The sequence below is a fragment of the Schistocerca piceifrons genome, chromosome 2 (assembly GCF_021461385.2).
Source record: "Schistocerca piceifrons isolate TAMUIC-IGC-003096 chromosome 2, iqSchPice1.1, whole genome shotgun sequence".
Lineage (NCBI taxonomy): Eukaryota > Metazoa > Arthropoda > Insecta > Orthoptera > Acrididae > Schistocerca > Schistocerca piceifrons.
Window position 1 is genome coordinate 648,882,300 of NC_060139.1, and position 17,858 is coordinate 648,900,157.

At 42.7% G+C, this 17,858-nt stretch overlaps 1 protein-coding gene across 1 annotated transcript in view; it reads right to left on the reverse strand.

The window, feature by feature from the left end:
• The window catches only part of LOC124776989 (putative inorganic phosphate cotransporter), a 182,755-nt gene that overhangs the window by 15,014 nt on the left and 149,883 nt on the right, over window positions 1-17,858 (reverse strand). The window contains exon 10 of the mRNA XM_047252234.1: window positions 764-849. Within this exon, the coding sequence (XP_047108190.1) occupies window positions 764-849 (86 nt within the window). The remainder of the gene's footprint in view (window positions 1-763; window positions 850-17,858) is intronic.

Here is a 17,858-nt window from a genome sequence, read left to right on the forward strand (position 1 = left end):
ACTGTTGTAATCGTCGCATCACACTCCATTTTCATCATACTACAACAACGATACGAGAAACTGGTACGTTGCAACTAGGAGGGTTGAGTGTGGTGCTCCACGGAGGCGCCGCACTTTCAAGAGCACGTCCTTCGTGACGTACAAGAGAACCCGACGACGAGTATCCGAAACGTTGTCTCTGCCACAGGGTGCTGTTGGGCAAACAAATTAAAGCTCGTTGTCTCCGCTGTGTGCATACCGTGAAGTGGGAGATTTGAAAGTGATCCGATCTTCAAGCTCATTTCATAACCAAACAAGACGTTTCTGGACAAGGACTCCTTACCAAAACTTCGTATACTAACTCCCCTCTACAATTCCTAGCAGTCTGTAATAGGAATTGTGAAACACCCTATAAATTATACACTGCATACACTAATGGAACGCTATCCATCACTTAGCCTTAATATTCTAGAATAACTAAACCATTCAGCGATAGAAAATCCTTAATCGCTTATCTTATGACATGAAGTGCCTAACATGTAATTAATATAAGTTGAAACATCTTAAATTATATCTACTTGGCTGTTCATCCTGCCAACAAAGAAGAATTGCGGAAAGTGAGAGATATCGCAGTTAGGATCCATGGAACACGCAAACAGTTGTCGACATTGTGAAGTGCAAGACCTCTCGTTCGATGTAAAAAGAGACCCTAGAGGCCCTAAATTTGCAGATTTCAATTACAGAATAAATACAGTAATTTGTTCTTACATGCAATTGTACTTACAGCCTGGTACGTAAGATGGCCCACCATGATTGGCGAGATGAAACCCGGTGTCACACATATCATGTTCGTGAGAGCCAGCAGGATTCCTGCAACACAACGCCAAAGGTGAACAGACTAAAGAAAAAAATCTTAATTCACAATGGCGCAATGTTACAATTTAGTAACTGTATACAAGGTGACTTCTTCCATCGTGTTCAAACTCTAGGAATAGATGGATGAGAGGATAGGGAAGTAAAAGGTCTAGTGAACTTATGTCAGGAAATACATGGTTTCCATGCTAGTGACCATTTATTCAATCATACATCGTTACAGAAACTGATCTAATAGGCGCTGTAGCATGCAGTACGCACAGTTTCCTCCTAGAGGGTGGTACTGTGCCTTATACGTAAAGCCCAAGCGCCCTTTCCTGCCACTGTAATTGGTAATGTTGTGTCTGAATCACTTCTCTTGCTGATTCACTTTGTAGTCGATGTGATACAGAGTTGTACACAATGGTTCCATATTCGAATCGACAGCTTGCCAATATGGTGCTTACTTACGGAAAGGCAAATGGCAACGGGTGGCGGGCAGTAAGGTTGTATCAGGAGATCTATCCCGGCCGACGACAACTACAGCATTCAATGTTTGCAACAGTGTTTCGCCTTTTGTCCGAGACAGGGTCGTTTCAGGAATCAGGAAGTCGTGAAGGATGTAACCGAAATGTTCGGACATCAGACTTGGAGGAAAATGTGATTAACACTGTGGCAGGAGACCGCCGTGTCGGTGGCAGGCAGTTGACCCAACAGTACAGGGTAAGCCAGACGATCGTGTGGAACATTCTCCATGACAATTGTTACTACCGTTATCACTTACAGCTTATTAACGGCAGACTTTCCATGTCGGGGGCAGTTTTGTCACTGGTTACTTCACCAGGCGATCACGATTCCGGGGATTTGTGTCATCCACCCTATTCATAGATGAGGCCATGTTTATAGGAAATGATATCTCAAACTTTCATAACAATCTGTGCGATAGCATACAGAAACCCCCCCCCCCCCCCCCGTGGTATGGTGATAGTCAATCACCAGCGTCGGTGCAGGCGGAACGTGTGGGCCGGAATAGTTGGCGGCCGTATTTTGGGACCAGTCTTCCTTCCACGCCGTATAACATGCTGAACTATCGGTGTGGATCGGATGACGGAGGCCTAGTTTCATTGCCTGCTCGTTCACCGAATCTCAACCCGTGCGATTTCTGGTTATGGGGCCATCCTAATAGTATCGTGCACGCAGAGGCCATTCCAGATGTGCAGACACTGGAGAAGGTATAAAACAGAAAATCACAAATACACCTGCGTATGAACATAACAGTTGGTAGGAACATACCTGTAATATACTATTTAAATTGGTAGGCACTGGTGTCAACAAGCTAAGAGCGATTACGTAAACTGAGGCCGCTGTTTACATGCACTTGTTCAGCAGACCTCGGTGTGACAGGGCTTGGAACGCCCTCTATGTGACATGTGTCACGCGAAGACTTAATATTACTGGTTTTATATCTCTTGTGCATTTGTGAATCATGAAGTAATTCAAATTTAAAATGTACCTAAAACACATAGCAGACGAAGGGGGAAGGAAACATCTAAAATGCATTGGCGAATTGCTTTTAAAAAACATAAAACAGATCGATAATAAGTTGTCAGAGTGCAGGACAGGTAAAAGACAAAAAGACAATGAAAAAGAATAATATATGAATAACATGAAATGAAGAATAACACAGGTTTTTTAAAAAACATAATACCCACCATCTGGCGTGGGAAGTTAGAATGAGACAAGCGAAATAAAAAATAAAAAATTTATCACTTTGTCTTTCTATGGTCCCATTAGCAATAAAACAGCCAGAGTATTCAAGAAGAGAAATATTAATGTAGGTTTCTCGATGACGAACAGACTAGGCGTGCTTTTAAGGAATCAGGTGCTTTGCATGAATCAGGTGTTTACAAACTTATGTGTGCCACGTGTAATGCAGGTTACATAGGGCAAACCGGAAGAAAATTAGAAACAAGGTTCCGTGAGCATGTTGCACGTGAGAGGAAAGATATTGAGGAAAAGTCGAATTTCGCAGCTCATCCTATTGGCCATACAACTCTAGATTTGACATCAAAATTGAAGTTGTTGCACAAGGGTAGAAAAGGACGCTTTCTCGACCTTATGGAAGAGATGGAGATCTTTTGACATCTGAAATCTCCAGATATCGCGCTACTTAACGAGCCAACGATATCGAGAAGCACACATTTTTGGGAATGCTTCTCCGATTTCCTATGAAAAAAGTCAACAACTTGTTGCCAATTATCACAATTAGCAATTTGTAGTCATTGCTTGTTATCCCTTATATACAACGCCTCAGTCATAGTTGCTACGACAACACAATGGCCGCTATTCCAACTATCTCAACACATAGACACACATGTTTTGGTTTGTTCTAATAACATTACTAATTTCGATTTTTAAAAAGTATGCTCCCTTTTGTTACTTAATTTTCAGAACTTATAGACGCCTACTGAACATAATTTTACTACAGTCGACATCTCTTAGGCGTTGACACAAAGTGATATGAACCGGTTTTCACTTTTACGTAATTATTTTAATGTATGTTAACAATTCCTTTTCTGTTTGAATAAGTGCTGGATATCGTGCGTAGCCTATTTTTAATTTCTCTAAAGTACGATGTATATTACTGGTATAAGTGGCACTATTACCTGTCCTTCCTCATGATGATTTCTCGATGTTTGATGTATACTACTTGTTCGCACCTTATATTTTAAATTTATTTCAATAACACAATTAGAATTATAGGTACTTCTTAAGTCTGCTTTTATTTCATGTGGGTCGCACTGCTACTATAAGTTATTTAAAATCAAATTATTTTATTAATACTCAAAACCGGTTGCTTGGCAATTTTATTACTGTTTTATCAACCTGTGAATGTACGTATGGGTTCTGACCCAGTGCTTATGCGGAAGCGTACAACCAGTGATGGGACGAATGATACGTACATTATCACGTCGTTAAATATGATAACAAAATTGTTACTCTACACCCTCAAACCTTTTTTGTTGTTGTAATGAATATTGTTTAATGGCATTTGAATTGTTACTTACAAGGGAACCTTCCTATCGCACCCCCCTCAGATTTAGTTATAAGTTGGCACAGTAGATAGGCCTTGAAAAACTGAACACAGATCAATCGAGAAAACAGGAAGAAGTTGTGTGGAACTATGAAAAAAATAAGCAAAATATACGAACTGAGTAGTCGATGAGCAATATAAGCAACATTAAGGCATCTGCGGTCTCAGGAGCCCCGTGGTCCTGTGGTTAGCGTGAGTAGCTGCGCAACGAAATGTCCTTGGTTCAAATCTTCACTCGACTGAAAATTTTGCTTTCTTTATTTTCGCGAAGTTACGATCTGTCCGTTCGTTCATTGACGTCTCTGTTCACTGTAATAAGTTTAGTGTCTGTGTTTTGCGACCGCACCGCAAAACCGTGCGATTAGTAGACGAAAGGACGTGCCTCTCCAATGGGAACCGAAAACATTTGATCGCAAGGTCATAGATCAACCGATTCCTTCACAGGAAAACACATCTGATATATTCTATACGACACTGGTGACAGCATGTGCGTCACATGACAGGAATATGTTGTCGACCCACCTAACTTGTACACTTAGCGAATGGGTAAAAAGATTCTTCTACCTTGCCCGATTTAGGTTTTCTTGTGGATGTGATGATCACCCCCAAAAAAGTGAAGAAAACTTAAGAGCTTGTCACATAAACTGAAAATAAAAAATTAAAATTTTCACTCGAGGGAAGACTTGAACGTAGGACCTTTCGTTCCGCAGATGGTCTCGCTAACCACGGAACCACGACGCTCCTTCAGTGCAACTGTCCTTGTTGTTGCCTATCTTCCCAAGGACTACACAGTTTGTATATTTTCTAATTTTTTTCACAGTTCCACACAACTTCTTCCTGTTTTCTCAATTGATCTGTGTTCAGTTTTTCAAGGCCTATCCACTGTGCCAACTTATAACTAAATCTGAGGGGGGTGCGATGGGGAGGTTCCCTTGTTAATGGCATTTTCGTACTATTACTATTTTTATATATTTGACTTCCCAGTTTTAACGTAATATTTACGTAAATCGAGAACGATATACTTCTAACTTCCCACGCCAGATGGTGGGTATTACATTTTTTAAAAAACCTGTGTTATTCTTCATTTCATGTTATTCATGTATTATTCTTTTTCATTGTCTTTTTCTCTTTTACCTGTCCTGCACTCTGACAACCTATTATCGATCTGTTTTATGTTTTGTAAGTTTGTTTTTTAAAAACAATACGCCAATGTATTTTAGATGTTTCCTTCCCCCTTCGTCTGCTATGTTTTATGTACATTTTAAATTTGAATTACTTCATGATTCACAAATGCACAAAAGTTATTTTGTGTTAATATCTCGCAAAACCAGTAATATTAAGTCTTCACGTGACACATGTCACATAGAGGGCGTTCCAAGTCCTGTCACACCAAGGTCTGCTGAACAAGTGCATGTAAACAGCGGCCTCAGTTTATGTGATCGCTCTAAGCTTGTTGACACCAGTGCCTACCAATTTAAATAGTATATTACAGGTATGTTCCTTCCAGCTGTTACGTTCATACGCAGGTTTAGTTGTGGTTTTCTGTTTTATACCCTCTGATCGTTATGTGAAAAAAAAATAACTTCTAGCACTGAGGATGGTCACTAAGTGACCGAAAATCGATTTTGCGGATTATATAAAAAAAAAAAAAAAATACGACCAATGCTGTTTCTCCTTCAAAGATTTGTTACGCTGCACATAGGCACGTCTGTGATGTCGTGTCCGCATATACTCTTCATGTGTTGTTTTTGAAATACTGTTTGTCAGTGCGTTTAATTGTGCCCATTGTTCTTCGTCTCTTATTGCTGTGTATATATCTATGTACCTGTGTAATCTAAGTGTAGTGTATATCTATTGTTCGCGTATTGCCCGCAGAAAGACAGTGTGTTCAGGGGAACCTTCTTCCCCGCATGTGCATGTAGGTGTCTGCCTCAGACTCACGCGGTTTAAGTGCGTGGGATAAGGTCCGTGCCCGGTTAAGAAATGTACCATACCGCGGCTGGGATCGATATGTCTCACTCTCAACCGCTCCATTATGTCAGGGCGGAAGTCGTGCAGCCTACGACCCTTATCACTTACATCCCACTCACCTTGCCATGTATCCAAACGCCAACTTTTAAGGTGACGTATCGTCTCTATGGGCACACCGGTTATTGTGTGTACCTTATCTAGTCTCCCCACCTTTAACCAGTACCTTGCAGCTCTGTATTTGATCGTGATATCTATGGGGCATATTCCGAGCACCACACACAGTGCATCCGCTGAGGTGGTACCGAAGGTTCCAGATAGCCTAAGTAGTACACTTCTCTGCCCTCGTCTGACGTATACTTGGTTGGTGACCACGTTCAGTCTGTGCCCACGTGCTAGCTGCAAAGCTGAGTACTGATTCGAAGAGCGCACAGTGGTATGTACGTATGACTGGTAGAGGTAGTCTGTACTGTTTTGAATTTAGCCTCACCAGTTTGTGGAGTATTTTTTCTGCTTTGTCTGTTGTTAGCCTTATGTGTTCGTGGAAATTCAATTTTTCATCTATGACTACCCCAAGATAGCGCGTAATGCGTGCTCGTATGTTGTTTGTGTCCCCAATTTTAACCGAAGGATTCCTTTCGAGTGATCCTTTCAGTAAAGTGTATGTTGTTTTGTTTTCGGCTATCCTGAGTTTGTTGTTGTGACACCACTGAGTAATTGTTTGTAGTAATCCACTGGCTTTCTCTTCTAACTGGGCTCTGTTGTTTGCAGTGACTACAACTAATAGGTCATCTGCGTAGGCGACAATTCCGTCTGACCTGTCATCCCCATCCAGAAGCTGTAGGAGGGGTTCGATTGTTATGTCCCAGAAGATGGGGCCGCAGATCGACCCTTGAGGACAGCCTTTGGTAATTCTTTTAATTACTTTCCGGCTGTCCATCTGCCATTCGACTACTCGGTTGTTACAGTAGTCTAGAAAACTGTTGTACAGTGATTGCGGTACCTCCAGATGTCTTAGCCTCTGAAACAGTGCTGGCCACCAAAGATCATCAAATGCTCCGGCAATGTCAATCATTATTGCCATGGCGTATTTCTGTTTTGTGGTGTTAACTATGTGCAGGGCCTGGTTGATGGCATCTATTGATCTGCCAGATCTGAAGCCGAACTGGTGTTGGCTCATACCCCTGAGAGCTCTGTGTGTTAGCAGTCGCTTACACAGTAGCTTCTCCTGAATCTTTGCTAGGGTGTTTATTAGGCATATTGGCCTGCAAGTCTTTGGATCTGAAGGATCCCTGTCCGCTGATTTCTTAATGACTGCTTCGGAGGTTTTCCATACTGTAGGTACCCCGCCCAGCCGTAAGGCATCGTTCAGTGACGTTGTTAGGAACGGGGTGATCTGCGATGCTAGTTTTTTCAGTGTTTCCGAGTGGATACCATCTGGTCCAGGTGCTTCCTTGTTTTTGAGCTCTGAGATTGCTAGCGCAACCTCTTTTTGCGCAAAAGGACAGGTGACAGTTGCAGTTTTGTATGGTGTGTAGGTTTTTTCTTAGTGTTGCATGATAGTGTGTGTCTGTATCGATAACGTCGTCAGGGAGCAGTTTATACAGCAGAAACGCCGCTGTATTCCTCCATCCCCTAGTCATCGTGCCGTAATCCTGCCTTAGCGTTCCCAGAACTCGTGGGGTTTTTATCTTCTGTCAGTATTTTGTATGGTTCCCCCATATATTATGCTCTGTTTGTGTTGTTACAAAAAAGCTCCCATTGTTGTCTACGCGTGTTGTATAGGGTCTGTCTATATGTCTTGTGCATGCATATATGCTTCAAGTCTATCTGCTATCGCCCTTTGATATAATTTTCGTTTGCGTCTTGTTTGAGTCTCGTAAGTTCGTTGGTCCATGGTACTGATGAGCAATTTGTGTTCTTTGCTGTCGGTATTGAAGTGTTTTGTGCATGTTGTATCACCTGTGTTAACTTGTGTGCTCTATAATCGATACTTCCATCGATGTTTTCTAGATCGTGTCGTTGGATAATTTCCGTTAATTTGTTCCAGTCTGCTTAGTGCAACAGCAAGTGTCTGGTGTGTGATTTGGTCATTGTGTTCTGAGTGTGAGTTAGTGTGTATGTTATGACATTATGATCACTACTGGTTATGTTGTGTACAGTTCAGTTTGTTAAGTATGCCATTGCTGCATTATTTGCTAGCGTGAAGTCGATATTACTGCTCGTACCATCGAACCCTGCATATGTTGGTATAGGTCCTTCTGTATTCATTACACGTAATTGTGTTTCTTGTATTAGATCGGTGATTATGCGTCCTGTCATCTGTTCTGAGTTCCAGAGGGTCGATCTGGAATTAATGTCAGCACTTATCACTAATTTTTTGCCTCTGGCATACATTACTAGGTCCCTGATGTCTGCATACGGCTGTATTTGATGGCTGTATTGGGCGTACATGGATGCAATAACCCATGTGACGTTCTCGTTAGTTATCTCTATGGTAACCAAGTGTTGATTGCATAACTGTGTTACCTTAATTATGTTATAAGTACTATTTAGAATTACTATTGCAGCCTTACAGTCATTGCTGCCTGTTATTGTGGTAGCATGTTCTGGTAGACATATCAGTTGCCCGTTTCTGTTATAAGGTTCTTGTAAGCACATGACTGCCTGCAGGTCTTGTGCTATTTTAGGGATTTACGCGCTGACTGTCGTACTGTTTTTTTGTATTATTTTGTAAGATATTCATTTTTTGTTTGTGTTCTGGGTGTTTTACCTGTACAAAACATTTACTGCAAGTCTGTGAGTAATCAAAATATGTTCGTCCGTGTGCTCTTACATGATATATATATATATATATCATTTTGTCAAAGTCGAAAGATTCTGACCTGCGCAGGCAGACCTGGAGCATGAGATCGAGCAGCGGCTCTGCTGATGCAGGAATATTTTCTGTCTTTAGGATGATTGTCTGTTTGCTCTGTTACTGGAAAACAGAGAATCTCCCTTTGGATGGCACAATCTAAGTAGCATCTGCTGCGCTGTCTGCAGTATCTCTTTTTTTCGCTAGCCTACTTAAAAGTAAGTTAAATTCTAAATTATCATAATTAGGTGCAGCTGGCTTGCTGTTGGTGCTGGTTTCTGTTGCGGTCTTTGAGGTGGTACTAGACGGATTGTGGCTTGGTGTCGGCCGCTGATTGCGGGACATTTTAAGACCTCTTTGGGATGTCACACGGTTACTTTTCGTTTTGTCACACGCCTCTTCAATGCTGCCTGCCTTCACGCGTTTTTCACTGATGTTGGTGGTGCTTGCTGGCGTGGTGTCGGCGATGGTGGTGATTTGTATGGGACTGATTGTATGTGCCAACCAAATACTGACAAAAATTGCTGCCAGCAGCAGGATTAGAAATTTTTGTCTTAGGGTCGAGCAACACAGTCAACGCGTTAGTGACCTCGGCCAAAAAAGGCGATGTTTTTTTTTTTCAATCCATGTCCACGATGACATAATACATATTCGAAATAATTGCAATTTATACGGTATCAGGCATACTTCTCATGCAAGGGGAGGGAGTGACACAGATATGATACAAGAGATGGGGTGGTGGTCATTAAAACAGACTTTTTCGTTGCGGCGTGATGTTTTTGCAAAATGTCAATCAGTAGCTTTCTTCTGCGAATGCGAAAATATTTGACTCCGACTTACATAAGGAGAAGTGACCATCCTAATAAAATAAGAGAAATCAGAGGTCTCGCCGCAAAATTTAAGTGTTCATTTTTCCTAAGTGCTTTTTGGGAGTGGAACGGCCAAGAAATTGTTTGAAAGTCATATTTCTTCCGAGCACTTGCATGTAGAATTGTAGAATAGTGATGTACATATGGAATGACGAGACAGAGAGGTTTACAAAAACGAATGTCTGGGCCATATCGCGGTCATTACGCGTCGCATTTTTCCCTAGTGAATGATTCACATTTTAATTTTACAGGTGATAATTAAAATAAGAAAATCAGTCAACAGAAATAAGTCTGTAACGACGCAAGGCACTGCTTATCACAACAGACATAGGTAGTGGCCAGCAAACTGAAGTTAGACGTAGCCTTGCATTACACACATATCACACTTGGACAAAATAACAAGCCCCGGAACAGTAGTAAGCGGGCGAAAGCAAGCAGTAATTTTTCCAAATCTCAATGTGCAAGCGACATAGAACTACTGATAATAGACAGAGCCCTGCGTAATATACACAGTTTCAGAAGTGTTAGGCAATTACCCTACCTGACTGCCAAGAACGATGGCAGGTGATTCATCAATAGCTGTATTAATTATTCTTGACAGTCAGTTAAGCGCATGCAACAAAGATAATCAGCTAAATGAAGCAGGTTGCTATTCCTACACTCAGATAGCCGCTGAAGATCGATACAGAGGTAAATGCTCAGTAGTTAAAATAATTCAGATATGAAGAAATCTACTGGCGGTGGCAGAGGTTGGTTTTCGGGGCAAGGGCGGATGCACTCATCCCAGCAAGCTCTCTGAAAACTTTTACAGATGAGAATACGAGGGTTGGAACTTTAATAGTGGCAAATATTTCCAGAATGAGATTTTCACTCTGCAGCGGAGTGTGCGCTGATATGAAACTTCCTGGCAGATTAAAACTGTGTGCCCGACCGAGACTCGAACTCGGGACCTTTGCCTTTCGCGGGCAAGTGCTCTACCAACTGAGCTACCGAAGCACGACTCACGCCCGGTACTCACAGCTTTACTTCTGCCAGTACCTCGTCTCCTACCTTCCAAACTTTACAGAAGCTCTCCTGCGAACCTTGCAGAACTAGCACTCCTGAAAGAAAGGATATTGCGGAGACATGGCTTAGCCACAGCCTGGGGGATGTTTCCAGAATGAGATTTTCACTCTGCAGCGGAGTGTGCGCTGATATGAAACTTCCTGGCAGATTAAAACTGTGTGCCCGACCGAGACTCGAACTCGGGACCTTTGCCTTTCGCGGGCAAGTGCTCTACCAACCGGGCGTGAGTCGTGCTTCGGTAGCTCAGTTGGTAGAGCACTTGCCCGCGAAAGGCAAAGGTCCCGAGTTCGAGTCTCGGTCGGGCACACAGTTTTAATCTGCCAGGAAGTTTCATATCAGCGCACACTCCGCTGCAGAGTGAAAATCTCATTCTGGAAACATCCCCCAGGCTGTGGCTAAGCCATGTCTCCGCAATATCCTTTCTTTCAGGAGTGCTAGTTCTGCAAGGTTCGCAGGAGAGCTTCTGTAAAGTTTGGAAGGTAGGAGACGAGGTACTGGCAGAAGTAAAGCTGTGAGTACCGGGCGTGAGTCGTGCTTCGGTAGCTCAGTTGGTAGAGCACTTGCCCGCGAAAGGCAAAGGTCCCGAGTTCGAGTCTCGGTCGGGCACACAGTTTTAATCTGCCAGGAAGTGGCAAATATTTGTTTACAGCTCGTACAAAATATACGTGTTTCAAAGCTTTACTGACCTTCAAAGTAGTCACCAGCATTGTGTAAAAACCGTTGCCAGCGATGTGGAAGTCGTTGGACACTCTTAGCAGTGCCAGTTGTGTTGACAGTTCGAGAGGCGCCTTCTATTGCCCGACGAATTTGTAGCAGTTCTGAAGCCGTGATGTGTTTTCTTCAGTTTAGAGATCGAGTTGAACTCGCGAGGGTTTAAGTGAGGGAGCACTTAGCAGCACCATCAGTCAATCACATCAGTAACAGCTTTGCTTGGGCATTGTCCTGCAAAATGGTCAGGTCCTGCAGAAATTGTCATCACTTCTCTCTCTAAGCTGGTCATAGGTTGTATTCCAAAAATGAACAGCAGAGACAGAAGTGATGACACTTTTTGCAGGACCTGACCATCATTTTGCAGGACGATGCTCAAGCACGTACAGTGCAAGATGTAACTGATTTGTTTGACTGATAAGTGCTATACCACCTACTGCACCCCCCCCCCCCCCCCTGTCTAAAGCCATCGTGAGTTCAACTCAATTTCTAAACTGAAGGAAACACTTCACGGCATTCGCTTCAGAACTGCTACAAATTCATCGGGAAATAGACCGCGGCGCTCGAACTGCCAACACAACTGGCACTGCTAAGAGTATCCTAGGACTTCCACATAGCTGGCAACGGATTATATACAATAATGGTGACTACTCTGAAGGTCAGTAAAACTTTGAAACACGTATCTATTTTTTACGAGCTGTAAATAAATAGCTGCCACTATTAAAGCTCCAACCCTTTATATATATATATATATATATATATATATATATATATATATATATTTTCTGCAATAAAAGAAGGGTAATAGCAATGAGCTACAAAGAAAACTAAATTAGTTACAGGAAACGGAGTGTTAAAATAATAAATGTTGGTAGTTAAGAAGAAAATAATAGAAAGATAGGAAAGAAATTATCTGCAAATTTTCTTTTAGAGTTAAAGCAAAATGTAACATATAAATTCTGGTTCATGTTGTTGCTATTCCTGGTGGAAGGACCTCGGCAGAAACGTCGAACCCGTCGCACCTGATGAAGAATACAAAATTGTCTTATTTTGCTATGCATGACTGTGTGTATTTGTTTCAGCTATCTAAGAAGTAGTACTACTTATTACATCTTTCAATTGCTGCTGTAGGGCATGCCCATTGCACTATTTGTAATAGTATATCTATACGTAATTCTATATGTTTGTACATGTGATTTTATGTTGTATGATTGTGCGCATGATGGTGTTTCCCCTGACTAGTGCCACAGGCGTGAGGGAAGCCTCGGAACTTCGAGCCTCACATCCCCGTACGGCGTATTCATTAGAAGTAATGAGTGTCTATTCCTATATTAGTCATTTTCCTTTAGATTCTTCTTCAAGAGAAGCTTAGATACACGAACCAGTCGCATGCTATGTCTGCTTTGCTTATAATTACCTTATTTATCTACTTCAGGTGTCGTACTGCTTGCGTGTGGCGCAGTGGTTAGCACACTGGACTCGCATTCGGAAGGGCGACGGTTCAAAAAAAAAATGTTCAAATGTGTGTGAAATCTTATGGGACTTAACTGCTAAGGTCATCAGTCCCTAAGCTTACACACTACTTAAGCTAAATTATCCTAAGGACAAACACACACACCCATGCCCGAGAGAGGACTCGAACCTCCGCCGGGACCAGCCGCACAGCCCATGACTGCCGACGTTTCAATCCCGCGTCCGGCTATCCTCACTTAGGTTTCCCGTGATTCCCTAAATCGCTTCAGGCAAATGCCAGAAGGGTTCCTTTGACAGGGCACGGCCGACTTCCTTCGCCATCCTACCCGAATCCGATGAGACCGATGACCTCGCAGTTTTGTCTCCTCCCCAAATCAATCGAATCCAACTCAACTCCTTGTGTTATGAGTATGTATCAAATGTTGTCGTCGTTGTTGTGTTTGTCATTTTCTGTATCTGCATCTACATCAGTTTCTATGACAGTGTCTCGATCCCGTCGTCGTCTGTCTGTTTGATCTGCCGTATGGATTACCGGTCTGAAGACGTCATGCAGTGTTCTTGAAATCATGTCAGAGATACTGCCTAGAGCACACCGTTTGTCTATGTCTTTGATGTCACTATATTCTGTCTCAGGTCGTACTTTTGTAAGTGTGTTGCAGTGTAACGCCGCGCGTTCAGGAGACCCATTTCTCACATGTGCATGTAGCGCTCTGCCTAGGGCCTGTGCGGTTCAAATGTGCTGCGTACGGGCCGCGGCCGATCAAACAGTGGACCATGCAGCAGCTTGGATCCGGATGCTTCAGCTTCAGCCGTTCCCGTGCTCTGGAGAAGGAGAAAATGCGACGGTCTTTGTCGGTCGTTCCCCAGTCCCTTTGCCATATGTTAAGGCGCTAACTGTTCAATTGACACATATATGTGATATTTCCCCCAGTTATTTCTCGAACATTGTCGTGCCACCTCTCTTCAGCCAGTAAGCCGCTTCTATGTGGCGGATAGCGACGTCAATGAGGCAAGTCCCCAGAACCACCAAAGGCTTTTATTGATGTGGTGCCAAAAGCACCCTACATTCTCAGTAGTATGGTCATCTGGCCTCTGCTCTTTGTTTCTAAAGGTCACAAGACACACACAGTACGCCCAGGCACTTTCTGCAAAGCATACTATGCCTTCATAGAGAGCTGTGTGATACGTTCGTAGCGTCCCCAAACGTAGTCTGTATTGTGTGACTTTAGCCTTGCAAGCTGGTGCATTAGTTTCGCCACTTCTACTCTCAGTCTGATATGCACATTGAAAGTAAGTCGTTCGTTATTATGTATTCCTAAATATCGCGTCATTTGTTTCATTTTTATTTTAACGCTATCCAGTTTAATAATTGTGTTCCGTTTCAGTGCCCCTTTGAGTAATAGATATATTGTTTTGTATGCAGCTATTCTGAGTTTGTTGCTACACCAATTACTTATGAAAGTTATGTAGTTTTGTTTTCTAGGTGTATTGGTGAGTTTTCTGATATAACAACTAATAAATCTTCTGAATAAGCGACTACCCCGTTCATTCAGTCATCCGCATCCAAGCTGTTTAAGACTGGCTCCACAGCAATGTCTCAAAATGCTGGTCCACAGGTTGAGCCTTGCGTGCGTCCTTTCGGTATTTTCTTGACTAATTTCTGGTGGCAATAATTTAGTAAGCTGTTATACGTACAGGGCAGTTGGTAATTGCATCTCCCTCAGCCTAACTAACAACGCAGACCACCAAAAGTGTGATGTCGATTGAAGTTGCAACTGCATATTTATCGTTTATCGTTTGTATTGTTTCTAATGCGCGGTTGACTGCCTCAGTTATTGATCTTTTTTCCGTAAAACAACACTGCTGTGGCCAAAGAGTTGCCTGTGAGATCGTAGTCGATTACAAAGAAGTCACTCTTGTACGTTAGCCAATGTTCTTAGGAGGCAGACTGGCCTGTATGTTTTGGGGTCGTTGGGACCCTGTCCTCTGACTTCTTAACAATGACCACGTTGTCTGTTTACCAAAAAGCAGAGACTCTTACTTGCTGTAAGGCGTCGTTTGGCATGTCCACCACAAACTGAGTGAACTGTGTGACAGTATTTTTAAGAGTTCCAGAAAGTATTTCGTGTGGGCTGAGCGCTTTTCTACTTTTTTTAGTCTGTCTATCGCTAGTCCTACTTCACGGGCGAAAGGGATGGTAACACTAACACTTTCGTAAACATTGCTCATCTGGTCACTTCCAGGCCGCATGGTGGTGTTGATCGTGTGTTTCTTCATCAGGAAGCAGCTAGCTGAGCAGAAACTCTGCCGAGCATCTCCAGCCCTGTGACGTCAAACTGACTGCCTTTCTTAATGTTGACAGAAATGTTGGGGTCTTCACTCTTTCTGTCTGTAACTTAAACGCCCCCTCCCCCACCATACGTTGTCCTCTATTTGTGTTTCAACAAAGTAGTCGCAATGGTTTTGTCTTGTTATGTTTAGTTCTTTTTTGTATTTTTGTTTCTCGTCACTGTACAGCTGAAGTCCGAGTTTTCGCTCTTTTGCTGTATCGGCTCTTTGGTAGTATCTTCTTTTATCATGTGAATCTTTCGTAGTCTTGTCAACTCTGCAGACCATGGTAGTTTATGTTCCGTCCGGCTTTTGCTCGCGGAATGGCTCCTGACTGCGCGCTCTCTCTTTATTTTTTGGTAAGTCTATTTGAACATGGGTGTTGTAGTCTCTGCTACCTCGGATATCGTGTAGTGGAAAATCTTCTCTGTGACTCTGATTTTCTGCCAATTTTCCCTACCTAGACGTAATCCCTGATGTTGTGAGGTCGTGGTGTGTGTGTCCATGTACGTGTCTGTATGTTGCTTCGTCCAGTACTTCCCATTTTGTTTAGTGTACTAGCGAGTTTTTGTTTGTTAGTCATACATTACTGACTCCTCCAGCGTTGCTACAATGTGTTGGTGCTTGTACTTGCCTCGTAATACAAAGAGGTTGCACTCATTTATGTCAACTATTACATGTTCTCTAGTATTTGTTCTATCAGCATAGCAGAGTGTAGAGCGGACGTTAATGTCTGAGAGTATTAGTAGACCTATGGAAAATTTTGCATCTTCTCTACTTAGGTCTGCAAACGGTTCGATGTCGTACGAATTGTGTGTGTGTACTGAAGTGTCGCGACCGTTTGGCTGTGGCTTTGTGCTACTAACAGTGCTGTGTAATGTTATCATGAAGGTCGTGTTTGTTACTGCTATTGCAGCCTTTGCGTGCTTTGCCCTTGTGACGGTCGACGGTCGTGTAATGTTTTGGCAGCCCTGTAATTTTTTCACCACACATGTATTGTTGCCGGAGACAGAGTATATCCGCTCCTGCTTCGTCCAGAAACCTACCAAGTGCGATGCCTACTAATGAATTCCTCATACAGTTTAACTGTATAATCTTGAGAATGGAGATTTCGTGTTAGAGAAACACTGAAATGTAGCTCCTTGGCGTTGAGGTATACGCGTCTGTGTGCTCTTACAAAGTAATTTTGGAGTTTCTCTTAGATCAAGCTCTCTCTCTTCCGTGTACATGTTACTCCCAAGAGATCGCAGAGTTCACGTTTGTCTGTTGGGAGGCTTACATTTCGGAGAATCGTGAGACGTGTAACTAAGCTCAGTGCCGTTTGAAATCTCTGTTCTCGAGCCTAGAGACACGTATGTAGGTTTTGCTTAGTGTCGTCATAATCAATTACACTGGTTTTGTCACGTTCATGTTTCTTATCTGCGTCTGGTGGTACGTCCTGATGGTAGTCCTTATTAGTTACCAGTGGGCCTGTAGAATCTATATCTATTTGTTTGGGATACTCTGCATCTGCTGATAATATACGTAACACAGATGGCTGCAAAATGGTTCAAATGGCTCTAAGCGCTATGGGACTTCACATATGAGGTCACCAATCCCCTAGAACTTAGAACTACTTACACCTAACTAACCTAAGGACATCACACACACCCATGCCCTAGACAGGATCCGAACCTGCGACCGTAGCAGCAGCACGGCTCCGGACTGAAGCGCCTAGAACCGCTCGGCCAAAGCGGCCGGCACAAATGGCTGCAGATTGGCTTTGTTTGCATAGTTTGTATTTTTATGTATTTATATGTCTGTGTGGATCTCGTGGTTGCATGTGTGTTTGTGGCATCTACACTGCTGTTACCTTCGTTCCAGCTAACAGTTGCTGGCGTTTTATTAACCTTTGATTTGTTTGTATACTGCTTGCATGTTACCCGATATGTCTATTACAGTTACCTGAATGTGTTGGATATCTGTAGATCCTCCGTAAGTAAAGCGAACTGGCTTTATGTGAGTCTACATTTATATATACTTATTATACTTTATTATATTATTTATATATACTTATAAGAAGTCAAAAGGCATAAGATGGCATGCTCTGGCAGGCCATTCCTCGTTGCACGCAAAAGGATAATTTTTTGAGGAAACTTTCCCATCAGCACAGCAATCGTTTCACGAGATGAGCGACATCCCGCACCATCTTTTTGAAACCAAAAATCGTCATTTTCATCAATAAGAAGGGAAACCAGATCAGAAAGCACGTTTCGGTAACGGTCGCTGTTCTCATCATTTTCAAAAGTGTACGGGCCGATCACTCTTCCTGCCCAGAGCCCACACCACACACTCGTGGGTTCTGGTTGCATCTCATCTTCCACAGTCACTCGCAGATTTTCGATACCCCAAATTCTACTGTTCTGCTTATGGACGTACCCACTAAGGTGTAAGTGTGCCTCATCTAAGAAAATTATTCTTTTTTGAATTTCTCGTTCTCAGATTGTCGAACCAAGACCCATTGAGGAAACTGATGTCTCTTTCCATGACCTGCAGGCTTCAACTCTTGTGTAAGTTGGGTCTTGTACGTATACATTTTCAGATCTTTTGAAAGGATTTCATGCAGTGAACTTGGTGATAAATATAATTGTTGAGCTCGTCAGCGAACCGATTTTCTGGGGCTTAC